Below are 24,018 nucleotides of genomic sequence, written 5' to 3' on the forward strand. Positions count from 1 at the left end.
TCTTGTTGTGCAATCCATTACACAACAGTGGTTGGTAATGTGCAGTCGTACCTTGGTTTTTGAATTTAATCTGTTCCCAGAACAGCTCCAAAACCAAGGCGCAGCTTCCAACTAGCCGCAGGAGCGTCCTGAAGCCACTCGGAAGCCATGGAAGCCATGCCGGACATTTGGCTTCTGAAAATCGTTCAAAAAATGGAACAATCGCTTCTGGTTTTCAATCATTCGGGAGCCAAAACATTCAAGTTCAAAGGCATTCAACTTCCGAGGTTCCACTGTACTTGTGTTTTCCCTTCTGCAGCAAACTTCCACAAGCATAACAAGTAACTGACTTTAACCTAATAGTAATTATTATTATTATTATTATTATTATTATTATTATTATTATTTTATTATTATTTGTATCCTGCCCACCTGACTGGGTTGCCCAAGCCATTCTGGGTAGCTTCCAACATATATAAAACATTACACATTAAAAAGCTTCCCTATACAGGGCTGCCTTCAGATGTCTTCTAAAGGTTAAACTTAGCACCACAATGAATCAACCCAATATATCCAAATACTTTTTAAAAAATGTATTTTTTAAAGTATATTTTGAGGATACATACATTCTGAAATGTGGATGAATTTAGAAATATATGAATACATGCTTAAATGTGATTTTTCATGTGGGGTTTGTTTTTTTGAAGCAAATTTAATTAAAACAAAGAGTCATGGACCAGTAATAGACTGATTTGCTCATCCCTAGGCTCACAGTATTGATGTCAGACCGACCCAAGCCATGTGGAGTTATCTACAACAAAGTTACATCTTAGAAAGGATTTCCAAGTCGGAGGAGGTAATTTTCTTCTATTCTTAGCACCCTTGTAAAGTTAATTTCCCTCCGTTCCAGCCATCTGTTTAAGAGCCATTGCAGAGCTATAGCCAGATGAGCTGGAAGTTTCCTCCTCTAGAGACTTATTTAGCAATACTTATTCCTGGAAAGGGCAAGTGCATTCAGACGGCATTTTTTAATTTGTACGTTCAGGTTGAAAGTGTTGCCAGCCTAATGTCTTGTTCCTACAAGATTCCCCATAGGTATGCTGGGTGGAAGGGAAAAGAGAAAGGCATGCTTCTGAATTTGCCTCTGATCATGCCTCTGAATAACACTTGATGGAGAACATAAGTGGAAAGACTGCTGTTGCGCTCATGTCCTGCTTGCGGGCTCCCCGTAGGAATCTGTGAGAACAAAATACGGGACTAAATAGAGCTTTGGTCTGATCCGGCAAGGATCTTCTTGTACTGTTAAAGGGTTAAACCTCCCCCAAGACCCACACCAGGCTCCTGAACCTTAAAAGGAGGACCTATACTGATAATTTGGGAAGAAAAGGCTTGCACACAAGGGCAAACTACATGATAAGCATCAAATGTAGCTTGGTCCTGATACAGAGTCAGATGTTTGGTCAATCTAGTCCAGTCTTGTCCCCATTAAGGATCAACAGCACTCCATGGTCTCTCTTTATTGCAGTTCAACTATCTCGGATCATTTCAATGGATAATTAAATCTCAGATGCTATGAATATAAAGAAGTGTGCTCTACCAGGAGATAGGGGCTCTCACTAGGGATGGGCTAATATACCGTTCATGGTTTCTCTGAGTTTTTGCATTTTCCCAATCTTAAATTCAGTTCTCCAACATCAGATTGCAATTTTTAAAAAGCTGCTCATTAAAATTTGTCATCATCATCATCATCATTACAAGATATTCGCAGACATTCTTGCAAATAGATTAAAAATGGTGCTGAAAGAGATAATTCATAAAGATCAAACAGGATTTCTTCCCGGACGATTTATGCAATCCAATATTAGATGTGTGATTAATGTATTAGAATATTTGGGCATTAAAATTGATAAACCAGCAGCTATTATGTTGGTAGACGCTGAAAAAGCTTTTGATAACGTGTCATGGAAGTTTATGAAAAAATTAATGGAAGAAATCGGACTGGGAGAAAATATTTGTAAAGGAATAAATGCCATCTATTCAGAACAATATGCAAAATTGATCATCAACGGAAGAATTACTGAGGAGTGCAAAATAAACAAGGGAACAAGACAGGGCTGCCCACTGTCACCACTGATATTTATCTTGGTGATGGAAGTCTTGAACAATCAGATAAGAAAGGATGAGCTTGTTAAAGGCATCACTCTGGGAAACGAAACATATAAAATCAAAGCTTTTGTGGACGATTTACTTGTTATGACTGAAAACCCTAAAGAAAGTCTGAAAAGAGTGCTGGAATTGATTAAAGAATTTGGAGATGTGGCAGGCTTTAAACTGAATATAACAAAAAAAAAAATGCTTGTTAAAAATGTAACCACAGAAGAAAAGGACGACTTAGAAAAAATATTGGGCCTGAAAATCTCTTCAAAAGCGAAATATTTGGGTATTTGGATCACCCCCAAGAACATAAACTTATTTTAGGATAATTACACCAAAACTTGGTTAGAGATTAGAAAAAACTTGGTAATCTGGAGTAAACTAAAATTAACATTTCTGGGTAGGATTTCCATTATAAAGATGAATGTGCTTCCAAAATTAATCTTTTTATTTCAAATGATTCCGATACTGGGTGAAGCAGGTTGTCTCAAGATATGGCAAAGAGAAATTTCCAAATTCTTGTGGGAAGGGAAGAAACCTAGGATTAAACACCTGATCTTAATAGACATAAAAGAGAGAGGAGGCTTTTCCCTACCCGATCTAAAACTTTACTACGAGGCTGCCTGTTTCACCTGGCTAAAAGATTGGTGCACGTTGCAGGATCCGGACCTCCTGGACCTGGAAGGTTTTGACAACCGTTGGGGATGGCACGCCTACCTAATATATGGAAAAGCGAAAATTCATAAAAAATTTACCAACCATATAATAAGAAAGTCACTCTTTGCTGTATGGGAAAAATATAAAGACCTGATGGAGCCTAAAGTCCCGTGGTGGACTTCTCCAGTAGAAGCCATAGCAGTAAAACGGAAAAATACTCAGGAAAGCTGGCCAGCATATAAAATACTTCTAAAAAATGAGGATAACCAAATAAAATTAAAAAACTTTGAGGAGATAAGAGAACACATTTCAGACTGGTTCCAATACCATCAGTTATTTGAAAAAATTAAATCTGACAAACAAAAGGGGTTCTCAGCAGAAATTTCCCGATTCGAATCTGATCTTGTAAACTCTAAAAGAAAAACTCTTTCCAAAACTTACCGACTCCTCCTTGACTGGGCAGTCAAGGAGGAGGAGGTAACAGTGGCAATGGTGAGGTGGTCCCAGGATTTTGGCCATCCAATAACCATGGCCCAATGGGAAAATTTATGGAAGATCAATTGGAAATTCACAAACTGTTACACAATTAGAGAGAACTTTCAAAAAATGCAACATCGATGGTATCTAACACCATGGAAACTTTCAAAAATGTATAAAAATGTGTCAAGTAATTGTTGGAGATGCGGAGACTCAGGAACATTCTACCATATGTGGTGGATATGTAGGAAAATACAGGTATTCTGGGAGAGTATACATGCAGAACTGCAAAAAATGCTAAAGATCTCTTTTAATAAAAAACCAGAGGCCTACCTCCTGGGAATAACAGATCTGGATATTCCACAAAAGAGGAAGGGTATCTTTTTATATGCGACGGCGGCAGCAAGAGTTTTGATCGCAGCAAAATGGAAGAGTAATGAAATCCCCTCTATACAAGATTGGATCCAAAAGCTGACAGAATATGCCGAATTAGATGGTTTATCAGAAAAAATAAAGAATAAATCAAAACAGGAATTTGTTTCTAAATGGGAGGTTTTCAAAGAATATCTGAAAAATAAATATAGTAGTTTAAATTCTGTTGCAGCATTCAAGGAACTTCAGTGATAGTTGCTAGGTAGATAGAAGAAATTAGATTTATTGAGAATAAGTTTAATTATGAAAAAAATGTGTGTATTGGCAATACGTAATATGAATTTGAAATATGGAATAGACGGGAAGTTGGGTCTTTAGTGTTAAGACCAATAGATGTTTTATTGTTTGCCAAGAAAATTATGTGTCTATGGTTATTTTTGTAATTTGTGTGTAATTTGGTATTTGTGTTTTTTGTGTGTGTGTGTGTTTTTCTTGTTGTATGTATAAATAAATAAATAAATAAATTTTAAAAAAATTTAAAAAAATTGTCATCAGCTTAATGTGAATGTCTCCTAATATATATTATATGCAATTTCTCCTAGTATACACATTTTTCCGAAACACATTTCTCTAATATAATGCATTTTGTATGCTATATTTCTACAACAATTTAATACATGCATTTTAGCACAGATTACTTGGGCGGAAAACTGCAATGCAAAATTCAGAGAAGTGCAAATTTCAAAGGACAGCTGAGTTTCAGTTCATGCATTGTTTAGGAAACTACAAATTATGTAAATTCACCTTTGAACATGAACTGAATTGAATCGAGCTATTATCTGAAGCCAGGGCATGACAATGTTTGAGTTGCCATTAGCGCAGAGAATCAATTCCAAATTCAGCATTTTAGCCAGACGTCTCCCTCAAGCATGGGCTTTGCTTTATTTCTGCAATATTGCTATCAGTCTTTTTCTTCATGTAATGACTTGACGGTAGGGGGGAGCAACTATGCTGAGTTTACACTGGTGATAACACACTGAGTCCCACTTGAGGGACTGGTCTTTATTCTTCCATAAGTCACTTCTCACTTACAGCTCTATTGATCACAGGTGAGGATGAATGAGATATTCCCATGATCCTCTGGGATGAATCCTACATAACGTATATGCTTTTATTTCTGACACAGAACTATTTCTAAAACTCAACAAAACAGGTCACCAGGGCACCACTCCATTGATTTCATGTCCACTTATTCTTCTCATATGGCGCTGAATGCTTTATTTATAATTCAGGAAGCTGCAGACCTGCTAGGCCCCAAGGGAGATGCTAGCCTATCTCACATGCAGTAGTCGGAAAAGTGCTTCAGTTGTTGCAGAGAAGGGAGGTCAAAAAGCCATTGCTTCTTCTGGTCTGCCTAAAAACTACAGCTAAGATGTGCCAAAGAACATAAGGAGAGTCTTCTGGATCAAGCCAATGCCCCATCTAGTCCAGCATCCTGTTCTCATAGTGGCCAATGAGATGCCTACAGGAAGCCTGAAATTAGGTCCTGAGCTTCACAGCATTCTCCCCAGTTGCGATTCCCAGCAACTGCCATTCAGAGGCATCTTGTTTTTGAGAGGGGAGGTGGCTAGCAGGCATGGATAGCCGTATCCTCCGTGAATTAGTGTAACCTCCTTTTAAAATTGCCCAACATGCCAGTCATGACAACATCTCGTGAGAGCAAATTCCATAGTTTCGCTATGTGCTGTGTGAAAATGTATTTTCTTTTGTTTGTTCATAACCACCCACCATTCTGCTTCATTGGATGGTTCCTGATTCTAGTATTATGAGAGAAGGAGAAAAACGTTTCTCCCTGTCCACAGTCTCCATACGATGTATACTTTTGTATACCTTCGCCATATCCTCCCTTAACTTATAGGTCTCCCTGACCCAAGCTCTACAGCTCCAAACATTGTAACCTTTTCTCATGGGGGATTTGCTCCAGCCCCGATGCAACAATGCAAACTTCTCTTCCTCCCTTGCCCAGGTCCGGCCCAAACCATTTTGGCACCTGAAGGAAACCAGAAAATGGCATTCCCTCCCTCTTCCAGCCAGGGAAAAAGGGGAAAGGAAAGATCTACATGAGGAACAAGGTGGGGAGTGAAGATCCATATTGGGATCTGCCACCTGAAATGGTCACCTTACCTTGTCTCCTGGGTAGTCCAGCCTTGTGATTCCCCTGCCCCCTTTTTTTTGAGACCAGGCAGGTTTCACAACACATCCCAGAAGAGGTAAGGTAAAAGGTAAAAGTAAAGGACCGCTGGACGGTTAAGTCCAGTTGAATTTGATTATGGGGTGCGGAGCTCATCTCACTTTTCAGGCTAAGGGAGCCAGGGTTTGTCCACAAACAGCTTTCTGGGTCATGTGGCCAACATGACTAAACTGCTCCTTCCCGCCGCAGCAGTACCTATTTATCTACTTGCACTGGCGTGCTTTCGAACTGCTAGGTTGGCAGAAGCTGGGACAGAGCAATGGGAACTCCACCCTGTCGTGGGGATTTGAACCGATGACCTTCCAATCAGCAAGCCCAAGAGGCTTGGTGGTTTAGACCACAGCGCCACCTGTGTCCCAGTTTTTTTTACCTCCAGAAGAGGAGGAGGGTTAACACAGGATTGCCATTTTCCTGCATCAGCCATGTCTTTATCGTTGCTATGCATTTCTGCTTCAAAGTGGCCCTTAACTACACCTTCCTTCAATCTTTCCATCCTGTTTGAATCCTTAAAAGGTCTCCTAACTGCCTCTTCCCCTCCCATTTGCATCCTGAAAAGGACCCTTAACTGACACTTCCTTTGGCCTTCCCCCTCCCATTTGCATTTCCAGTAAACACATCCCAAGTAAAAACTTACAGCTCGGTAAGTCTCAATGTCTTGAAGAGTAGCCACGACAGCGTAGTCAGCCGGTTACCAGAGAGGTTTCTGAGAGGGGGAGACAAAAAGAGAGAGGAAGAATTTACTGTGAGTAATTATCTCCGCATTGCAACTTCTGCAACTGAGCTCAGCTCATAATTACCCTGTAGAAGTAGAGATATTACAAGTGGGGGGGGGGAATACACACTAGAAAAAGAGAAATTAAGGTAGTCTTTCCCCGCGACAACCAAAATTAGAAAGATAAAATGAAAAATCAATATATTGTAAAATGTGCTCTCTCAGCATGAATAAATGATTCTAATTAAACAAGGAAAAATCTATTGCCAATATTTCCAAGGATCTATTGGTACTCTAATATTAATGTCAAAGCAGGCCCAATGCCTAAACAGGTGTTTTATCAGTGTGGTAAGTATTCCATACAATGTTGTTGTTGTTGTTTTAAAAAAGTTAAATGCCCAGGCAATCCAAATTCTGTGACATTAATTCTGCAAGCTGTAGAAATTATGCAATTTGCATTATAGCTCTTATTTTCCACTATTCGCTCCACCACTTTTACTATTTTGCAAAATTTAATTCATTGAGAGGCTTAACTGCAACTAATTCAGTGTTGGGCTAGGACTTATAGTTGAACTTTGGCAATCTCTCTCTCTCTCTCTCTCTCTCTCTCTCTCTCTCTCTCTCTCTCTGTCTCTCTCTCTCTCTCTCTCCCTCTCTCTCTCTCTCTCTCTCTCTCAGATCCTTCCTCTTCAATATGGAGATAATAATTCTTCGTTGTTTCTAATGCTAGTCCTACCCAGAGTAGACCCACTGAAGTTAATAAACAAGCCCACCTTAGGTTCATTACTTTCCATAGGTCTACCCTGACTAGGGCATACTTGGAGACAACCCAATGACTTTGCCTTACAGAGCCATTGGAACAAGATAATGAATGTGAAACAATAATAACTCTAAACAGGAGGGTTAAGATCTGCAGAAGGAGTTGTCTTGGTCTTTCCACCACCCTAGGAAGTGACGGGAAAGGCAACCCAGGAGAGAGCTTCCTTTGTGGTGGCCCCTAAACTGTGGAACTCATTCCCACTAGGATCTTTTGTTACATAACTTCTGCTGGCTTTTAACAGTTAAGGTACTTTATTTTGTGGGACCCACCTCTTTTGCTCAATTTACACTGTTCTGGAATGCTTCTGCTTGTTTTTATTAAATTTGTAGAATTGAAAGAGTTTTGTTTTTATAACTACATCGTTGTAACTCTCTCTGGGACTTCATGGAGAAGGGAAGGTAAGAAAACTTATAAATGAAACCCCAGCCCATTTTTCACAGATCTGCAGTTTACACTTAAAGCAGTGTTGCAACAGTCCTGGCTTCTCCTCTTCCCGAAGGATTCTGGAAGCTGTAGTTTGTGAAGGGTAGTGAGAGTTGTTAGGGGAGCCCTATTCCTCTCACAGAGCTATAATTCTCAAGAGTGGTTTAACAACCCAATCCCCCAGAGAACTCTGGGAATTCTTCCTTTGCAAGGGGAACATCTCTCAGAAGCCTTTACAAACTACAGTTCCCAGAATTCTTTGGGGAAAACCATGGAGGTTTAAAATGGTATGGAACTGCTTTAAAGTATGGTGGTGGTATTGTATTCCCCCTCTTGACAACTTATCATATCATAAAAGTAAAGGCAAAGGGACCCCTGACCATTAGGTCCAGTTGTGACCGACTCTGGGGTTGTGGCGCTCATCTCACTTTATTGGCTGAGGGAGCTGGCGTACAGCCTCCGGGTCATGTGGCCAGCATGACTAAGCCACTTCTGGTGAACCAGAGCAGTGCACAGAAACGCCGTTTACCTTCCTGCCGGAGCAGTACCTATTTATCTACTTGCACTTTGACATGCTTTCAAACTGCTAGGTTGGCAGGAGCAAGGACTGGGCAACGGGAGCTCACCCCGTTGCGGGGATTCGAACCACCGACTTTCTGACCGGCAAGTCCTAGGCTCTGTGGTTTAACCCACAGCGCCACCCGCGTCCCTTTATCATATTATATTTATCTCCTTTTGGAAAAAATTCTCTCTCTGTGTGTGTGTGTGTGTCTGTCTGTCACTCACTCACTGTCGCACACCCCTTCATCCCCTTCACATACTGACATCCTTAAAATACCTGCTCCATAATATTTTACACCCAACATTTGGACTATTTAAACATATAGTGCAGATGGGACCCAAGGCAGGCCTTAATAACTATACTTTTTTATTTTTGTGTTTTTAATGGAAGGTGGGTTGTGGAAACATGGTTGCTGGGTGTGTACACATAACAAACTATAGCAAGATGGGGAGAGTGTTTGGCAGGCCATCCTTATGAAAGCACAGCAAGGAATTTTAATACCGCAAGGATTTTTTTTTTAAAAAAAAGGATCTAAATTTGCCTTCTGCATCTTTGCCATATTCACACCGAATGAGGCTGCTGCCATGGCAACCCAAGACAACCTCTGAGAAGTCCCCTCCACTCCAGCGGGAAAAGACAAAAAAAGAGGGGGCAGAATCTGTTTTCCGCAGGCAGCATTTACAAACCAGCATCCAAAACCCCACCCTTTCACATCCCCTCCCCGTACCACTTAGGGAGCTGAGAAAGAACAAGGACATCAACAGAGGAAAAGTGCTATTTTCTATAGAGATGACACCAATACACAACTCTGCGTAGTAAAGCAGAGATGGGGAACTGGACTCCAACTCCCATCTGCCCCAGCCAACATAGCCGATGATCAGGGAATGCTGGGAGTTGTAGTCCAACAGCAACTGGATGGTCACAGGTTCCTTGCCCCATGATAAAGGGGAAAGCATCAGCGAGTAACCTAGGAAGCTGCTTTCTACAACAACAGACCATGTGTCCACTTATTCCATTTCGACTGGCAGTAGTTCTCTAGGGTCTCAGCAAGAGGTCTTCCCACTGATCAAACTCTGCCACTGATATGGCCACTTCTTGAATGGTCCCCAGTGCTGTACAACAGATTGCAGGATGAATATATTTTAAGGTTTTAACCACAGCATCGGAAGCCAAACTCAAGGCAACTTCCTATATTCCTAGTGTTTCCATGGGTGGGAATCTGAGACAGAGCCTTCTCTGTAGCAGCAACTCGGCTGCAGAAGTGCCTCCCCAAAGGGTGCTAAACTAGTTCCATCCATTGTCTTTAGGAAGGAAATACACACATGTATTTCATCCGGCTTTCAACTATGTTTAATCAGGATATTGGTGTTTAGATTCCCCCACTCTCCTCAGTTTCTCTGGTTTAGATATTTTACATTACCTAATTATCTGTATGGCTTTAGTGCACTGTGAACCGCTAGGAGGAGGCGAGGGCTATTAGAACCAAAATGCTGGTGATGACGATGAATCAAATCACGTCCCTTCTCAGAGCTCTTCCATTCTGTTTATACAAGGTCTCCATCACCCCTGGCACCATTCTGGTCCAGCTTCCCCACCACCACATTTCCTAGAGTTCACCAGTTACCATGAGCTTTGTCCTTGTTACACCTAGGGTTGCCATACTGCAGTGATGGCCAAACTTGGTCCTCCAGCTGTTTTGGGGCTACAACGTCCACCATGCCTAGCTAACAGGACCAGTCAGGGTGATGGGAATTATAGTCCCAAAACAGCTGGAAGGCCAAGTTTGATCATCACTGCCATACTGTCTCTAGCAGTGTCCAGGCAGAAAGCATAAAAATGTCCAGGAAAATAGCAATCCACATTGGCAGTGCTGTTTTTGCCAATTTTCCATAAAAATAGCTCAACGACTTTTGGCAAAACTAGAAAACGCTCAACAACCAGCAACCCTAGTTACACCTGGAACTGTTTGTTGCACTCAGCTAGTAGCTGACCTACATTTTTGGGGCCCTGGAGCTTAAACTGTCATGGAGGCCCCTTCACAACCAGCAAAGAGGTCTGGGTAACTACTCATCAAAGATCACCACACCTTTGCAATATCTATGCTACTGACTCTCAGACTTTTAAGATTGTTGAATTATATACAACAACAACAACAACAACAATCAGTTTGAGTCAAGTGACTCAAATTGGGTCTACTAATCTCAAAATCTACTCTAGTCTACTAGACTCATTGTGGACCAAAGTTGTTTCTGGGGCCCCTCAGCAGTAGTTCATTAAAGGAGGCACACAACTGAAGGGGAAGCACAGAGCCATGAGCCAAGGAGCCACCTCTGAGAAGCTGAGGCCAGACAGTGGTATCCTCCTCTTAAGCTCACATTCTAATAACATAAAAAGAGCCCCATTGGATCAGGCCAAGGGCCCATCTAGTCCAGTATCCTGGTCTCACAGTGGCCAAAAGATAGCTATGGAAAGCCCACAAGCAGGACTTGAGTGCAATACTAACCTCCCCACTTGCTTTCCCCAGCAACTGGCTTTCAGAGACATACAGCTTCCAACAGTGGAGGTAGACAATACATACAAAGCTGACCCCAGCACTATCCAACTCAGGACACTGAAAATGTACACTTTCAGACAGGTGTGGAAAACCTGATGTTCTCCAGCTGCTTTTGAACTATGGTTTTCATCTCTGGAACAAGCTGGGGCTGATGGGAGTTGTAGTCCAACTACACATGGAGGGCACTTCATTACACTGGACTTAAGAGAACCTGGAGGTCTTAAAGACTCTCCCTTCTCCCCTTCCTTCTCCGGCAAGCTAATCTCTTTCTACTTCTTCTAGGCTGGTTAAGCTCTTGAGCTCTCACCCCTCCTCTTGGCACCTGGATAAATGGATCATGGCCTCCTTAAAGAGGCAGTCACTGTGGAAACTATTCTACCCAAGGCAAATCCTTGGCAGCAGGGATCCACCTTAAGTCCATATTTGGCTATATTCCACACTTTTTAGCTCTCATTTGTTCCACTCAGTACCCATCCACCAGCCCCTTTCTTCTCTACTCTAGTGACCTTTGCCAGAATCAGACTCTAGCCACAGTCTAACACAGAACCTGCCTCAGTTTGACACCTTGACCTTTTGCCTCTCTTTGTGGCAATTTTTATTCCAAGGTCATGAAACATGAGGTTTCCATGGGGTTGAGGGTTTTTTCTGCTTTGTTTTTTGTATTTGTTCCTTTGCAAAAGCGGCACGTTCCGTTCTTATAATAGTAACAAGAAATCAAAACAACAAGGTCTTGAAACTGGCTCTCACAAGCATAGGGATGGGGGTGGGTGGGAACAGGATTCTGTTTGCATTTAAATCTACCTAAATTTCACTTTCCGAAACAATACAAGAATTAAAACGCTGCCATCTTTCAAAATTCGCACTTCTCTGAATTTTGCAGCAAAGTTCTCCAGCAAGTAATGTGTACAAAAATGCATATGTAGTACATATGCCAGCTGAGAGGAGACATAATAGGATGGACTGTCTAGTCTAAGGTGTGTGCAGAAAGTGTGCAGGAAAAAATATTAGGGAAAGTAACATACAAAATTGCATCTTATGAGGAAAAATATAAATATTAGGGAAAACATGCTTAAGGAAAAATGCATTTATTAGGCAACCTCATATACAAGAATGTGTATATTAGAAGAAATTTGCTGATGTTTTCTTTTTAGGTTGTTGTTTTTTTTAAGTTGCGAACTGCAGTGTGAACTTGGAGAACTAAAGAGAAACTGAAAAAATTAGAGAAACTGAAATTGTCAGAATTGGTCATCCCTGCCCTGGGTTAAGTTCAGTGTTATCTAATTAGCTTTCATACAAGTTCATCCATCTCTCAATAGACAAGTCCAATAGGGGCAGAATTGGACCAAGAAGCATTCCATAGCTTGAGATGTGGGGAGAAAGTGGTTGTTTTTTCCCCATCCTCTAATCAAAGAAAGATTAGGGTAGAGGAGAGAGAAAACAGATGGAAGAAAGGACAAAGGGGGAGCAACTCTGAGGCAGAATAAAAAAGGGAATACTCATCTCTCTGGAAGTGTCCTTTCGCAAAGGTCATGTTTTGCTACATTAAGCAGAAATGTCAAGAGAAGAACTGGATTCTAAAAGAGGTAAAGCAAAACACAGACACAAAGAGACCGCAAGCTTTCCACGCAAATACGGAATCAAAAATAGCATGATGTTGTTATTACAATTTAGGCCAGGGCACAATGGGAGATAGGAAACAGGTCCTCCTCGCTAGCTGGTAAATGGAGGTCTACAGGGGGTGGGGAGATGTTTTCTTGTTTTCAGCCTCGCTCATTCCCTCTGGGAGAACAACAAAACAATAATCCGCATGCCACATTCCCTTCACTTTTAAGCAGCTGGCAAGAAATCCTACATCAGAAGCACAGTATGGGCTGGAAGGGGCAAAAGGACGAGGGCAAAGCTTCCACCTTGAGTGCTCACTAAGAGTTGGTTCTAGGATGCTCACAAAACTGGGTGTCTGAGTTTTGCAGAGATGTAAATCACAACTGGCAATGCTACTAGGGTGAGTCACTTCTGGCTCCCAACTCAATGCTTGCACCAATGCCCTAGGTATTTAGTGTGTGCCTTACTTCCTTATATAGCAGGGGTGGCTGAGGGCAGGGGGCCATCCATTGTTAACCCTCTAGGGGCTGCTTGTTAATGTGGGTGAGACCTTTTTCAGATGGGGGAGGGCTAGGCATCACAAAAAAACATTTTGGCATCCCAGAATAAAAGTGGTGGGTGTTCTATATTATAGAGAAGTGATGGGAACCTCTGGTTCACATGCCAAACTTGGCCCACCAGGAGATTCAAGTTGATCTGCCCACCATGCAGAGCAGTGTTTCTCAACCTTGGGTCCCCAGATGTTGTTGGACTACAACTCCCATCATCCCTGAGCTCTGGCCAGCTAGCTAGGGATGATGGGAGTTGTAGTTCAACAACATCTGGGGACCCAAGGTTGAGAAAGGCTGACAAAGAGGAAGTAACATACTGAATACCAGACAAAGTCCACTCCTACAGCTCCTACACAAAATTGTCCATTCTGTCGCCGATCTGAACATTCAAACCAGGTGAATCAATCTGAGACATCACTGAAAAGGAAGTTGTCAGCCCAGTGTACAGATTTTTTTTTAAAAAAATGCCAATAATATAATGCCATTATGTGAACCACCATTTTGAATAATGTGTACAGTTTTGGTTGCCTCAACTCAAAAAGTATATGGTAGAGTTGGACACATTATAGAAAAGGGCAACCAACATTATCAAGGGAATGGAGCCATGCCAGCAAGAGGAAAGGTTGCAGCATTTGGGACTTTCCAGTTTAGAGGAAAGGTCTTTCTTCTTCTGCTTCTTTGGCGATACTTGTAGCCAAGCAGGATTGTCTTCCATGAACATGGTCTTAACGGTGTGTGTGTAAGTGACTGTGGAGGCCCATGCAGGATCCACACGTCCTTCCACAGTGGGGACATAGGTTTCTGGGTGGGAGTTGATCATGGTGTGGATTTGCCAAGCGTGCCTTCCTCTTAGCACATTTCTCCCTTGCATCCTGAGTTCGTGCTTCTTCAAAGTCCATGATGCCTTTGGTAAAGGATATTCTTCAATTGGAGCACTCGCAGGCCAGTGTTTCCCAATTTTCTGTGCTTATACTGCATTTTTAAAGATTTGCCTTGAGAGAGTCTTTAAACCTCTTTTGTCGTCAACCGATATTTTGCTTTCCATTTTTAAGTTAGGAATAGAGTAGTTGCTTTGGAAGACGATAATCAGGCATCTGAACCACATGACCATAGATGAGTAAGAGATGGCATGATACAAGTTCATGCAATTATGCTTAGCATGGAGGAAGTAGAGAGAAATAAGTTTTTCTCCCTCTCTCATAAATCTCAGGGATATCCAATAATAATAATAATAACTGATTATTTATATCCCGCCCATCTGGCTGGGTCCCCCCAGCCACTCTGGACGGCTTCCAACAAAACACTAAAATACAATAACCTATTAAACATTAAAAGCTTCCCTAAACAGGGCTGCCTTTATATGTCTTCTAAAAGTTTGGTAGTTATTTTTCTCTTTGACAACTGGTGGGAGGAGGTTCCACAGGGCGGGCGCCACTACCGAGAAGGCCCTCTGCCTGGTTCCCTGTAACTTGGCATCTTGCAGTGAGGGAACTGCCAGAAGGCCCTCAGTGTCCAGGCAGAACGATGGAGGTGGAGACGCTCCTTCAGGTATACTGGACTGAGGCCGTTTAGGGCTTTAAAGGTCAGCACCAACACTTTGAATTGTGCTCGGAACAATGAAGCTGAATGTTGGAAGTCTCAGGACAGACATAAAAAGTGCTCCTTCATGCAGTGCTTTGTTACACTATGGAACTCCCTGCTACAGGAGACAATGATGGCCACCAACTTGGATGATTTCAAAAGAGGATTAGACAGATTCATGGAGGATAGGGCTAGCCATGATGGCTTCCACAGTCAAGACAGTGATGCTTCTGAATACCAGTTACTGGAAACTGCAGGAGAAGAAAGTTCTCTTGTGCTCAGATCCTGCTTGTGAGTTTTCCACAGACATCTGGTTGGCTACCATGATAACAGGAAGCTGGGACTGAATGAGCCAATTTCCTGATCCAGCAGGTTCTTCTTATAGTCTTATGATTAATGTTAGCATAATGAACAAACAAAATCCACAAACAGCTCCCTTAATACATAAACAAAAGCCACATTTTTAACGCTTAAGGTTGCCAAGTGGGATTTGGGGACTGTGTCGCCAATGTCAGATCAGATGTCAGAACTGTATGTTGTGTGTGTGTATCTGTGTGTAAGGGGGTGATATTTCAACACAGATGTTCACAGTTACCTTGCCTGGTTTACGGCCTACTCCAATTTATAATGCCCACTTGCATCAGATTTTTTTTAAAAAAGAAGTGTTTGCTTTTGGATATTTGTCCAAAGTTCTACACATAGAACTGGAAAGCAATGTAACAGATAAATAACAAGCAGTAATGGAATCCCATTACTGTGGGAAGCAGTAATCCCATTACAGAAGAAGACAATGACATTATGCACTCAGCTGCATTACTAATGAAGCAGCACGTCCTCAAGACATTTTGTTTTCCTCTGGATCAGAAAATATACTGAACTGCTCAGCGATGTGATGGTTTAGCCCTGCCTGGTACTGAAACAAGAGGCATCCTCAGAGAAGGGACAAGAGTTTGCAGCCAATGCTAATGCTACTCTGAGCAGAGCCACTGACCCTCATAGCCAACTTAGAGCCAGTCAATTCAATGGATCTACTCGGACTAAAACTTAGTTGGATGGAACTCAAGCAAAGGAGGACCCGGCAGGAGATCTCCAAGCTGCCAATGACCTTGAGGAGCAAATGAATCTGGGTATCACTGCTTGAGGACTTAATGTTGCCATACCAGTTGCCTGGGTTTCTGGACAGCTCTCAGAAACACACACACCCCTCTTGCCACAGCACCACAGGGCCAAGGTGGTTAGCTGCCTGTGAGACCACTTGGGGAAAAGGGGGAAGCACACTGAAACACTTGTCTAGATTAGCATCCCAGAGGGTGAAGCCTCCAGCTCTTATGCCAATCAGAGCTGCTTCCATAGGAGCCAACTCCTAGGAGCCAAGGTCTTTCTCAATGAATGCCTCCAAATGCATGTATATGTATACACCAGGGATTGATGGATAAGTCTATTTGATGGATAAGTTTATCATGTTTGAGGTTTTATTGTGTTTTTAATATTCTGATGGGAGCCGCCCAGAGTGGCTGGGGAAACCCAGCCAGATGGGAGTCGTATTATTATTATTATTATTATTATTCCCTTCACCCCCCCAATAAAATATTTAGGGGGCCATGTTCCCCCCCACAAGTTAATGAGCATAATGATGCCATAAGAAAAAATGGTTGGTTGATGTGTGTGAGAGAGAGGAGGAGGGAGAGAGAATGGATTTGGGAATTGGGGGTCAGGGAAAAAAGCTATTTTTCAATTTCCAATTAGGGGGCAGGTAGGAAACAAATAGGTTTGTCAAATCCAACTCAAGCAGCTGAAAGTTAATCTGGCAAAAGTGTTGCTGAGCTAGGTTTCTCGGGGGCTGAATTTCAGTTTCCTGCAGGTTTCTTTGCCTCTTTATACTTATATGTCCACACTGAAGTAGAGATGGAGGAGGGGGGGCCACTAGGGGCGCATTGGAAGATGGCTGACAATGCCATCTCTCCGACCCACATGGGGTAATTAAGAGGCTGTTATGGGAGTAGGCAGCCTCCCTTGTTGCCCCAAGGGAATGGGGAACACTGCCCTTGCCTGCTGTGCCCATAAATCACCCCCAAATTCGAAAGAAGGGGGTGAGGGCACTAGGCAGAATGCCCCCATGTGGACCTCGGCTGTCTTGGACGCTGTCTCTGATCGCGCACTAGCTGCAGCAATTTGGAATAATTAATTACAAAAGAAGCAAATGCACATATTTCAAGTGAGGAAGGGGAGTGAGGACTGCTAATTTAAGGGACCTCTGTGAAAGAAGACGACAGGTTGGAGCAACAGGAATATTTTACGATGAAGATACACCAAAGGCTGGGTATGTCGGCAACGGGACTGAATGGGGGGGGGACCTTTTTTACTTTCCTTCTATGTGGTTTACCAAGAACCCCTCCTCATTAGAACCGTCGGTTTAACTGACCCAAGCAGGATGATTAAGGTCTGTGTGGAGATAAACTTTAACCAAAAGTATGCTTTATGGAGATCGAGAAGCAATAAGAGCTTTTGGAATGGCGCAGCAATTAATTCAGAGTCGCCATCTTGCCAAAGGATTTATAGCCGGGAGGAGGAACAGACTTGTTTTCAGACTGCATTCCTGGTGAATCTCCTCAGAGGTTTGAGAAAGGAGGCAGATTGGTGAAGATTAATGACGCTAAGACTGTTTTGATGTATGGAAGTGATGTTATATGGAAAATGTCTGGATATGGCTACTGGATAAAAAATAATAATATCCACGCAGGATTACAAACTGTTTTAACCAGCTTGTGGAGACTATCAGAGGTCACAAAGAGAAAGGAAAAATATATGAAAATAACAACAAGAGATGTGGAAAAACAATAAGAAAGGACTGGATAGTACTGTGAACATCATATGGTTAGATTTGTGGACATTAAAACAGCAGCAAGTAGCAAGAAGTTGATTGGATCCCCTTCGGAATTTGAAATATGGGTACCCCCAACAAAAATTAAAAATTCAGCTGTGTAATTTGGAATTTATGTAATTTGGTTTGATTTGATGTGATTGGTCGGTTAATAAAAAATTATTCTGAAAAAAAGAAGAAGTAGAGATGGAGGAGAAATTTGATTCACAACACAATTAAAGACAAATCTAGGAGCTGAACTGTGTGTAAATTCATACATCCGAATTTTGTGATGCAGTTCTCCAATCAAATAGTGTTCACAAAATTGCATATATTATGGGAAAGCGTACATCAAAATGAAGATGTAAGTGAAGATAACATGTATTAGGGAAAACATGTATATTAGTCAAAACTGCATACAAAAATGGTGTTTATTGGGAGAAATTCACACAGGAATTCTGATGAATTTTCATGATGATGATGATTTTTTAATGCCAACATGGGAAGCTGAATTTAAGACTGTCAGGGAACTGAAACAGACAGCTCCCTACTCTGAAGTAAATCCCAATGAATTCAAGGGAACTTTCTCCTGGAATAAGAGGTATAAGTGTGAATCCTAATATTTGCAAATCCTTGATTTTACATAATTTATAGATTACAGAGGGCTGTCGCCCATGTTAGTCCTACACAGAGTAGACCCATTGAAATTAGTGGACATGCCAAACTTAGAACCATTAATTTCATTAATATTCTGAGAAAAAAAGCTTGGTTGGAAACAGCCTCATTATGCAGTTTCTCTCTGCACAAAATTGGGTATTCTCAGTGTAGAGTTTTGAACCCTTAGGGGGTGGAAAGAAGACAATGGAGAGGGTTGATAGAACCTGGGGTATATGGTCATCCACAATTCATCTCCACAGCAGAACAAACAGGGAAGCACAGGCCAAGGTGGCTTGGCAAAACTAGCTCTCCCTTCCGGCTCCTGGCGACATTTGCTGGTTTGCATCTTATTTAAAACATCTGAAGGTTGTTGTTGTTTTTTTTACAGGGGAGGTTTTTCCCCTTCTCCTTGGTAAAACCCAGAACAATTGGAATTTAGTGTGAAGGGAAATGGCATGTTTGCTTTTCCCTCAATTAAGCGCCAGCAAAGCGGGCTCTACTATTAAGAGGCATTTTTATTCAGCTAAATTAAGCCAGATGCCTCATTAATGACACTTACAAACAAGAGCCTCTGTAATTAAGCTGCAAACTATATTATTGTGATCAGTCCAAGGCCAGGGCAGGAGGATGATTCTGCTGGAAAGGAGCCCTCCTGCTCCCATTCCTCCCCACCATATTATTATTATTATTATTATTATTATTATTATTATTATTATTATTGCCTATTGCCGCCCCCTTCAAACAATCACGTCCCCTTCTACGGTCACCTTCCCCACTTCCTTTCCTGGTTTCAAACCTGACACATTTGTTTCTGCCAGGGAGATGCTCTTAACGCATTTTAATAACATGTTGCCAGCTACGAAATCCTGATCTGGTGGATTAGCAGCATGGAGCCGCCAGCAAGAAACTGCACGCCTGGAATAAATTAGAAGTGAAGCACGAACCCGTAAACTGCTTTCCTCGGCGTTGGCTTCCCTTGCGAGGCAATTCAGGGCTGATGGGGGAAAGGCTTGTTCTGTGCCTAAGTAAATAAGGGCATCTCCCCAGGAAGGTCACACGTGGTTAAAGGATGGACAGATCCGTCCATTGTGATTTTTCTCCATTGCTTATTCTTCCAGTCTTGCCTTTTTGTGTTCATCACAACAAAAGGTCCTCATGAAAACTCATCATTTGAGCGCACGTTCCGCCCAGTAATACATGTTTTCAAATGCATTTTTTTTACCTAATTTACATCATTTCCCAAGCAATTTTCTATAACATAATGCATTTTTTTTAAAAAAAAATTCTTTACTAATACATGCATTTTTATGCACATTCCCCCCTACTATAATGCATTTTTATAGACATTTGGTTGGAGAACTATATTGCAACATCCAGAGAACTGTGAATTTCAAAATATAGCTGTGTTTTGATTCATTTCTTGTTTTGGGAAGTATGAATTAGGAATTTCTACACAGAGAAACATATTGTCACCCTTGGTAAAATATTACCATGCTCTGCTTAGCACCGCAAACTGAGAACTCTGTGCTGCTTTTTTACTCACCTTTGTCTGTAAGACTTTTGGTACTCTTCACCTATCCTTTCTCACAAACACAGGTTAACTGTCCACATCATTCTTTCCATGGCACCCCACATACAGAGGATATTCAAGTGGGTCCAACTGTATGTACCATCTCACTTCTTCAAGCTCAGGCTTGGAGATGAACTCTGCACGTGAGGTTTTCAAGCCCCCAAATTCTTCTCCAGCTCAGTTTAACATCCAAGCTGCGGAAGAATTTACATCTACCCTTAAGGTGCCAATCTTTGCTGCATTAAACTGAACAGAGGGATATATAAAAGAGCCTACAGGAGCAAAATCTGGGAGGGGGGACCCACTTCATCTAAGGGTCCTCTTCCAAGGAGGGTAGGATTATGCGTGAGACTTCAAGTGAGATTCTCTCCCCATGCTCAGATTTTTCTCCTCGCATCCTCTTTCTGCTTCCCCCTAATGTGGGCAGAGGTCCAAATTCATATTGGCTTTCATGTTAGCTAATCCAGTTGCTTATTTTCTAGGGAGGGGGTGGATGGCTCTGCTTATTGATGAATCAATCTGAGTCCAACAGGCATCTATATATGCCAGCAGTTTCAGGGCAGAACAATAGGTGATCTGCACAGGCAAATCGCAATTGGATCTCCTGACATCTTTTTGCAAAATGCTATAAAGCAGCCACAGGGCAGTTGGGAAAGTGGAACTGGCTCGGAGCAGCAGTGCTGGGGGAGAGATGGTGGCAACATGTTATCTTTATTCTGTGCTCCTGATGGAAACTGCTTCCCAAAGATGCTAATAACCTCCCTGGGGAGGTTGAAGGAGATAGGTAAGCACAATACATGTATATATCTCTCTGCCCTGCCGCCGCCGCCTGACAGGGTTAACAGTGGCTTCAGAAAGAACATATTCCAATCAGGAAAACAGCATGGGGGAAAGGGTTAAACACCTGATCCCCCTCCAGTGCCATAACCCTGAGCCAATTTACTCCCATTGCATCTGCTTTTCAGCTTTAAAACAATAGAAAAGCTGCTGTGAGGTCCTACTATACCATTGCATCCCACCCCAGTCTCAGAGTGGGGCGAGATTCCAGGGGCTTGTCTAGGGTTTGCATTTCCTTTAGGAAATGAACCACAGCAGAGACTGTGGTGTCTTTATGACACATGGTTTATTTACAGACATATACAACCTGGGGCAAAAATGAAAGGATTTGCATCATTAGCACCCCAAAACTACCGTATACTTCATGTATAACACGCCCCCGTGTATAAGATGCCCTCTATTTTTGAGAACTCTAAATTAAGAAAAGGGGGGGATTGCCTGGAGTTGTTGAACTTTTGGGGGGAGGATTGCTCAGCGTTATTGAGCTTTGGGAGCTGGGGTTGCCAAACGTCACTCACACAATTGACCAATGCTCTCAATCACACGTGTCACAGAAAACACCAATCGCCTACCCGCTTGTCAATCACCCGCCCAATTGCCGCAGGAACAGCCAATCGACAACAGCCCTTGATGCAGCCACCAATCACCTGCCCTATCACCGCTGAAAATCTCCTGCTCACAGAAGAAACAAATCCCCGTTTCCCCATCTGCACTATCTGTGTATAAGACAACCCCCAATTTTTAATATTGCTTTCTCCTAAAAAAAACATTGTCTTGTACACGGAAAGTATGGTATCTTGTTTCTCCCATAGCCACAGCCTTGGAATCAAGCATTTCTATCAAACATTGCTCTGACTTTCTCTCCAGCTTGCAACTTACTTCTAGGTCACATTGCTGCAATTCAGTTCCAAACTCTGCTTTGTCCTTCTAACTAACTGTGAGCAGGGGGAAGGGGCCCTAAACATTTGCTGTCTCACACACAGCCCCTTTGCTTTCTTTCCCTTAATGGCCCATCACCCATGCTATTACCTCAAGAGGAAGTTAGCCCGGCTTATACTTAAACACTTGCTGGATCCAGAGGCTAGAAGGATCTCGCATACAGCTGACTCCCCCCCCCCCGACTCATAACAATACATTCTCCACGTCTTATGCATTTTGACTCACAACTGCACACTGATTCCTTGCGTATGCTCGCCCATCCTCACAATGCACCAGGCTGACTGAAAGATAAAAAGGTGTGTGTGCAAAATAGTGTTTGCTCATTTGGAGCAAGAAAGGAGGAGGGAGAGAAGCAACACTTGGTTTGCCCAGATATCTCGCTTGTTTTTTGTTCGAGCTGTCTATCAGCCAAAGCTACTTTTGCAAACAAGTCCACATTATCTCCAGAAATCTCCAGACATATGAAGCTGCCTTATACTGTGGCCCAATCTGAACGATGCACTTAAAGCAGTATTACGCCACTTTAAAGTCCCATGGCTTTCCCCCAAAGAATTCTGGGAGCTGTCATTGGTTAAGGTTGCTGAGAATTCTTAGGGGACCTTTCACAGAGCTACCATTTGCTGAGTGGTTTAGCAATCAACCCTCTTCCCAGAGAAATCTGGGAATGGTATCTGTGTGAGGGGAATAAGGGCTAGCCTAATACCTTTCAGCACCCTTTATAAACCACAGTTCCCAGGATTCCTTGGGGAAGCTATGGCTGTTTGAAGTTGGTATAGTAGCCCTTTAAATGTATAATGCAGCTCGGGGGGGGGGGGGGGGGTAATATGTAACATTGGCCTATTTAGTCCTTTATTTCTATACACACTTTATTTGTGGGTTACACATTACTTGGCTGGCGAACTGCATTGCAAAATTCAGAGACATGCAGATTTCAAAGGAGGGCTGTGTTTCAGTTTCCATAGTGTTTCAGAAAGTGCAAATTGTGTAGATTCGCTTTTAAATGTGAACTGGACTGGATTCCTCCCCCACCCCTAACAAGGACGGGGGCTGATGCTACAGCTTCCTGCCCTCTATTCAGAGGGACCGAACTGACCTCCAAAGAAAATATAACCAGCCTTGTGCTCCCAACCTCACCCCCCGCTGCCGCCACCCTCCGTTTCCTGTTTAGTAAGCAGCTTTCCTCATTAAGGCAGAATGTACTGTCCTCCCTTAATGAATGTGCTGAAAATTACTCCAGCAAATCCCAGAAGCAGCAGCTGCAGCTGAGGCCCACAGGCCCATGCCGTGGATCTGTCTCTGCAAATATTAGACTAAATTGAAACCTCAGATAACTCAGCTGTGGCCAAGATGAAGCCTGCAGAAGTGCCCGGTGATGCCAAGCCTATTAGGAGCCCTGCCCTCCCCACGCTCAGAGGCAGGACGAAAGTGGATGAGTTAGCAGAATGGGACTCGTCATTAAATTGATGAAACGAGAGTTTCATAGCCTCCAGCCACTCCCTCCCTCTCCCTCTCCCTCTGCCTTTCACAGAAGCTGATTGGGCACCTCCAGGTGTCAGGAGAAACTAAGCCATAGGCTATGTCTTGGGAACAGGGGAATAAGGAAGGGCCTGCAGCTCAGGGGTAGAGGAAATGCCTCTACCCAGACCACACCCCTCCCATCTCCCATGCCAGATCAAACCCTGTGGAGGCCCCTAGGCTGTCAAAATCTCAGGGGGGGGGGCTCACCATGGGCGTAGCTGCCCTTCTAGATTCACAAAAAAAATTGAAAAGCATTGAAAGTATTCAATTGGCAGAGGTTCTCCCCCCCCCAAAGCCTGCCCCCCAACCAAAGCCTGCCTGCTCCCCTAAAAAAGCTCAACTTTGGCTGGCTGCCCCCTAAGAAAAATCCTGGCTATGCCCATGGCCCTCACATTGAACTAAGAAAACTTGATTGTAATTTTCTTTTGAGATCAAATCAATATTATTTTGATCCATTGTTGTGGGGCCCCTAAAAAGTGTAGGGCCCTCTGCCTATTTGGTAATCCGGCCTGCACTCCTTGCTGAACTTGCTTTGCATCCTAAATGTTTTCCCCCTGCTCTGTTAATGCCTCTAGGTTTGAGAAGAGAGAGGGTCTGTGTGACTGTCTCTGGAAACAAGCCTATTGTACCAAGATAACATATTCATTCATTACCCCACCCACTTTTTCTTCTGGCACCACCCTCCACTTGGAAGTTTGCCCAGGAGGGAAGGTGGCAGCCCGTTCTGTGTGAGTTCCACCAATCCAGCCCTTCTCTCCTCTGTTTGTTGCCCTTGATCACTGCCCCTCCCAATTTTCTTCATTCAGCCCCCTGATATTCCCTCTCTCTTCTCTCCCGAAGTGTCTCTGGATCAACTTCATCTCCCAGCCTCATGGGCATGGCAAGGAAGAAGATGATGGGCAAAAACACTCCTCTCTTGCTCTGGAGGAGGGTATCAGGCTT

At 42.8% G+C, this 24,018-nt stretch overlaps 1 protein-coding gene across 3 annotated transcripts in view; it reads right to left on the bottom strand.

Annotated features, from left to right (window-relative positions):
- NTRK3 (neurotrophic receptor tyrosine kinase 3) overlaps positions 1–24,018 on the bottom strand; it is a 421,404-nt gene that overhangs the window by 248,026 nt on the left and 149,360 nt on the right. For all 3 annotated transcript variants that reach the window (XM_080980344.1, XM_080980345.1, XM_080980346.1), the window contains exon 4: positions 6,525–6,593. In XM_080980344.1, coding sequence (XP_080836470.1) covers positions 6,525–6,593 — 69 coding nt within the window. The remainder of the gene's footprint in view (positions 1–6,524; positions 6,594–24,018) is intronic.

The sequence above is a fragment of the Podarcis pityusensis genome (genome assembly GCF_964106645.2).
Source record: "Podarcis pityusensis genome assembly, chromosome: 14".
NCBI lineage: Eukaryota > Metazoa > Chordata > Lepidosauria > Squamata > Lacertidae > Podarcis > Podarcis pityusensis.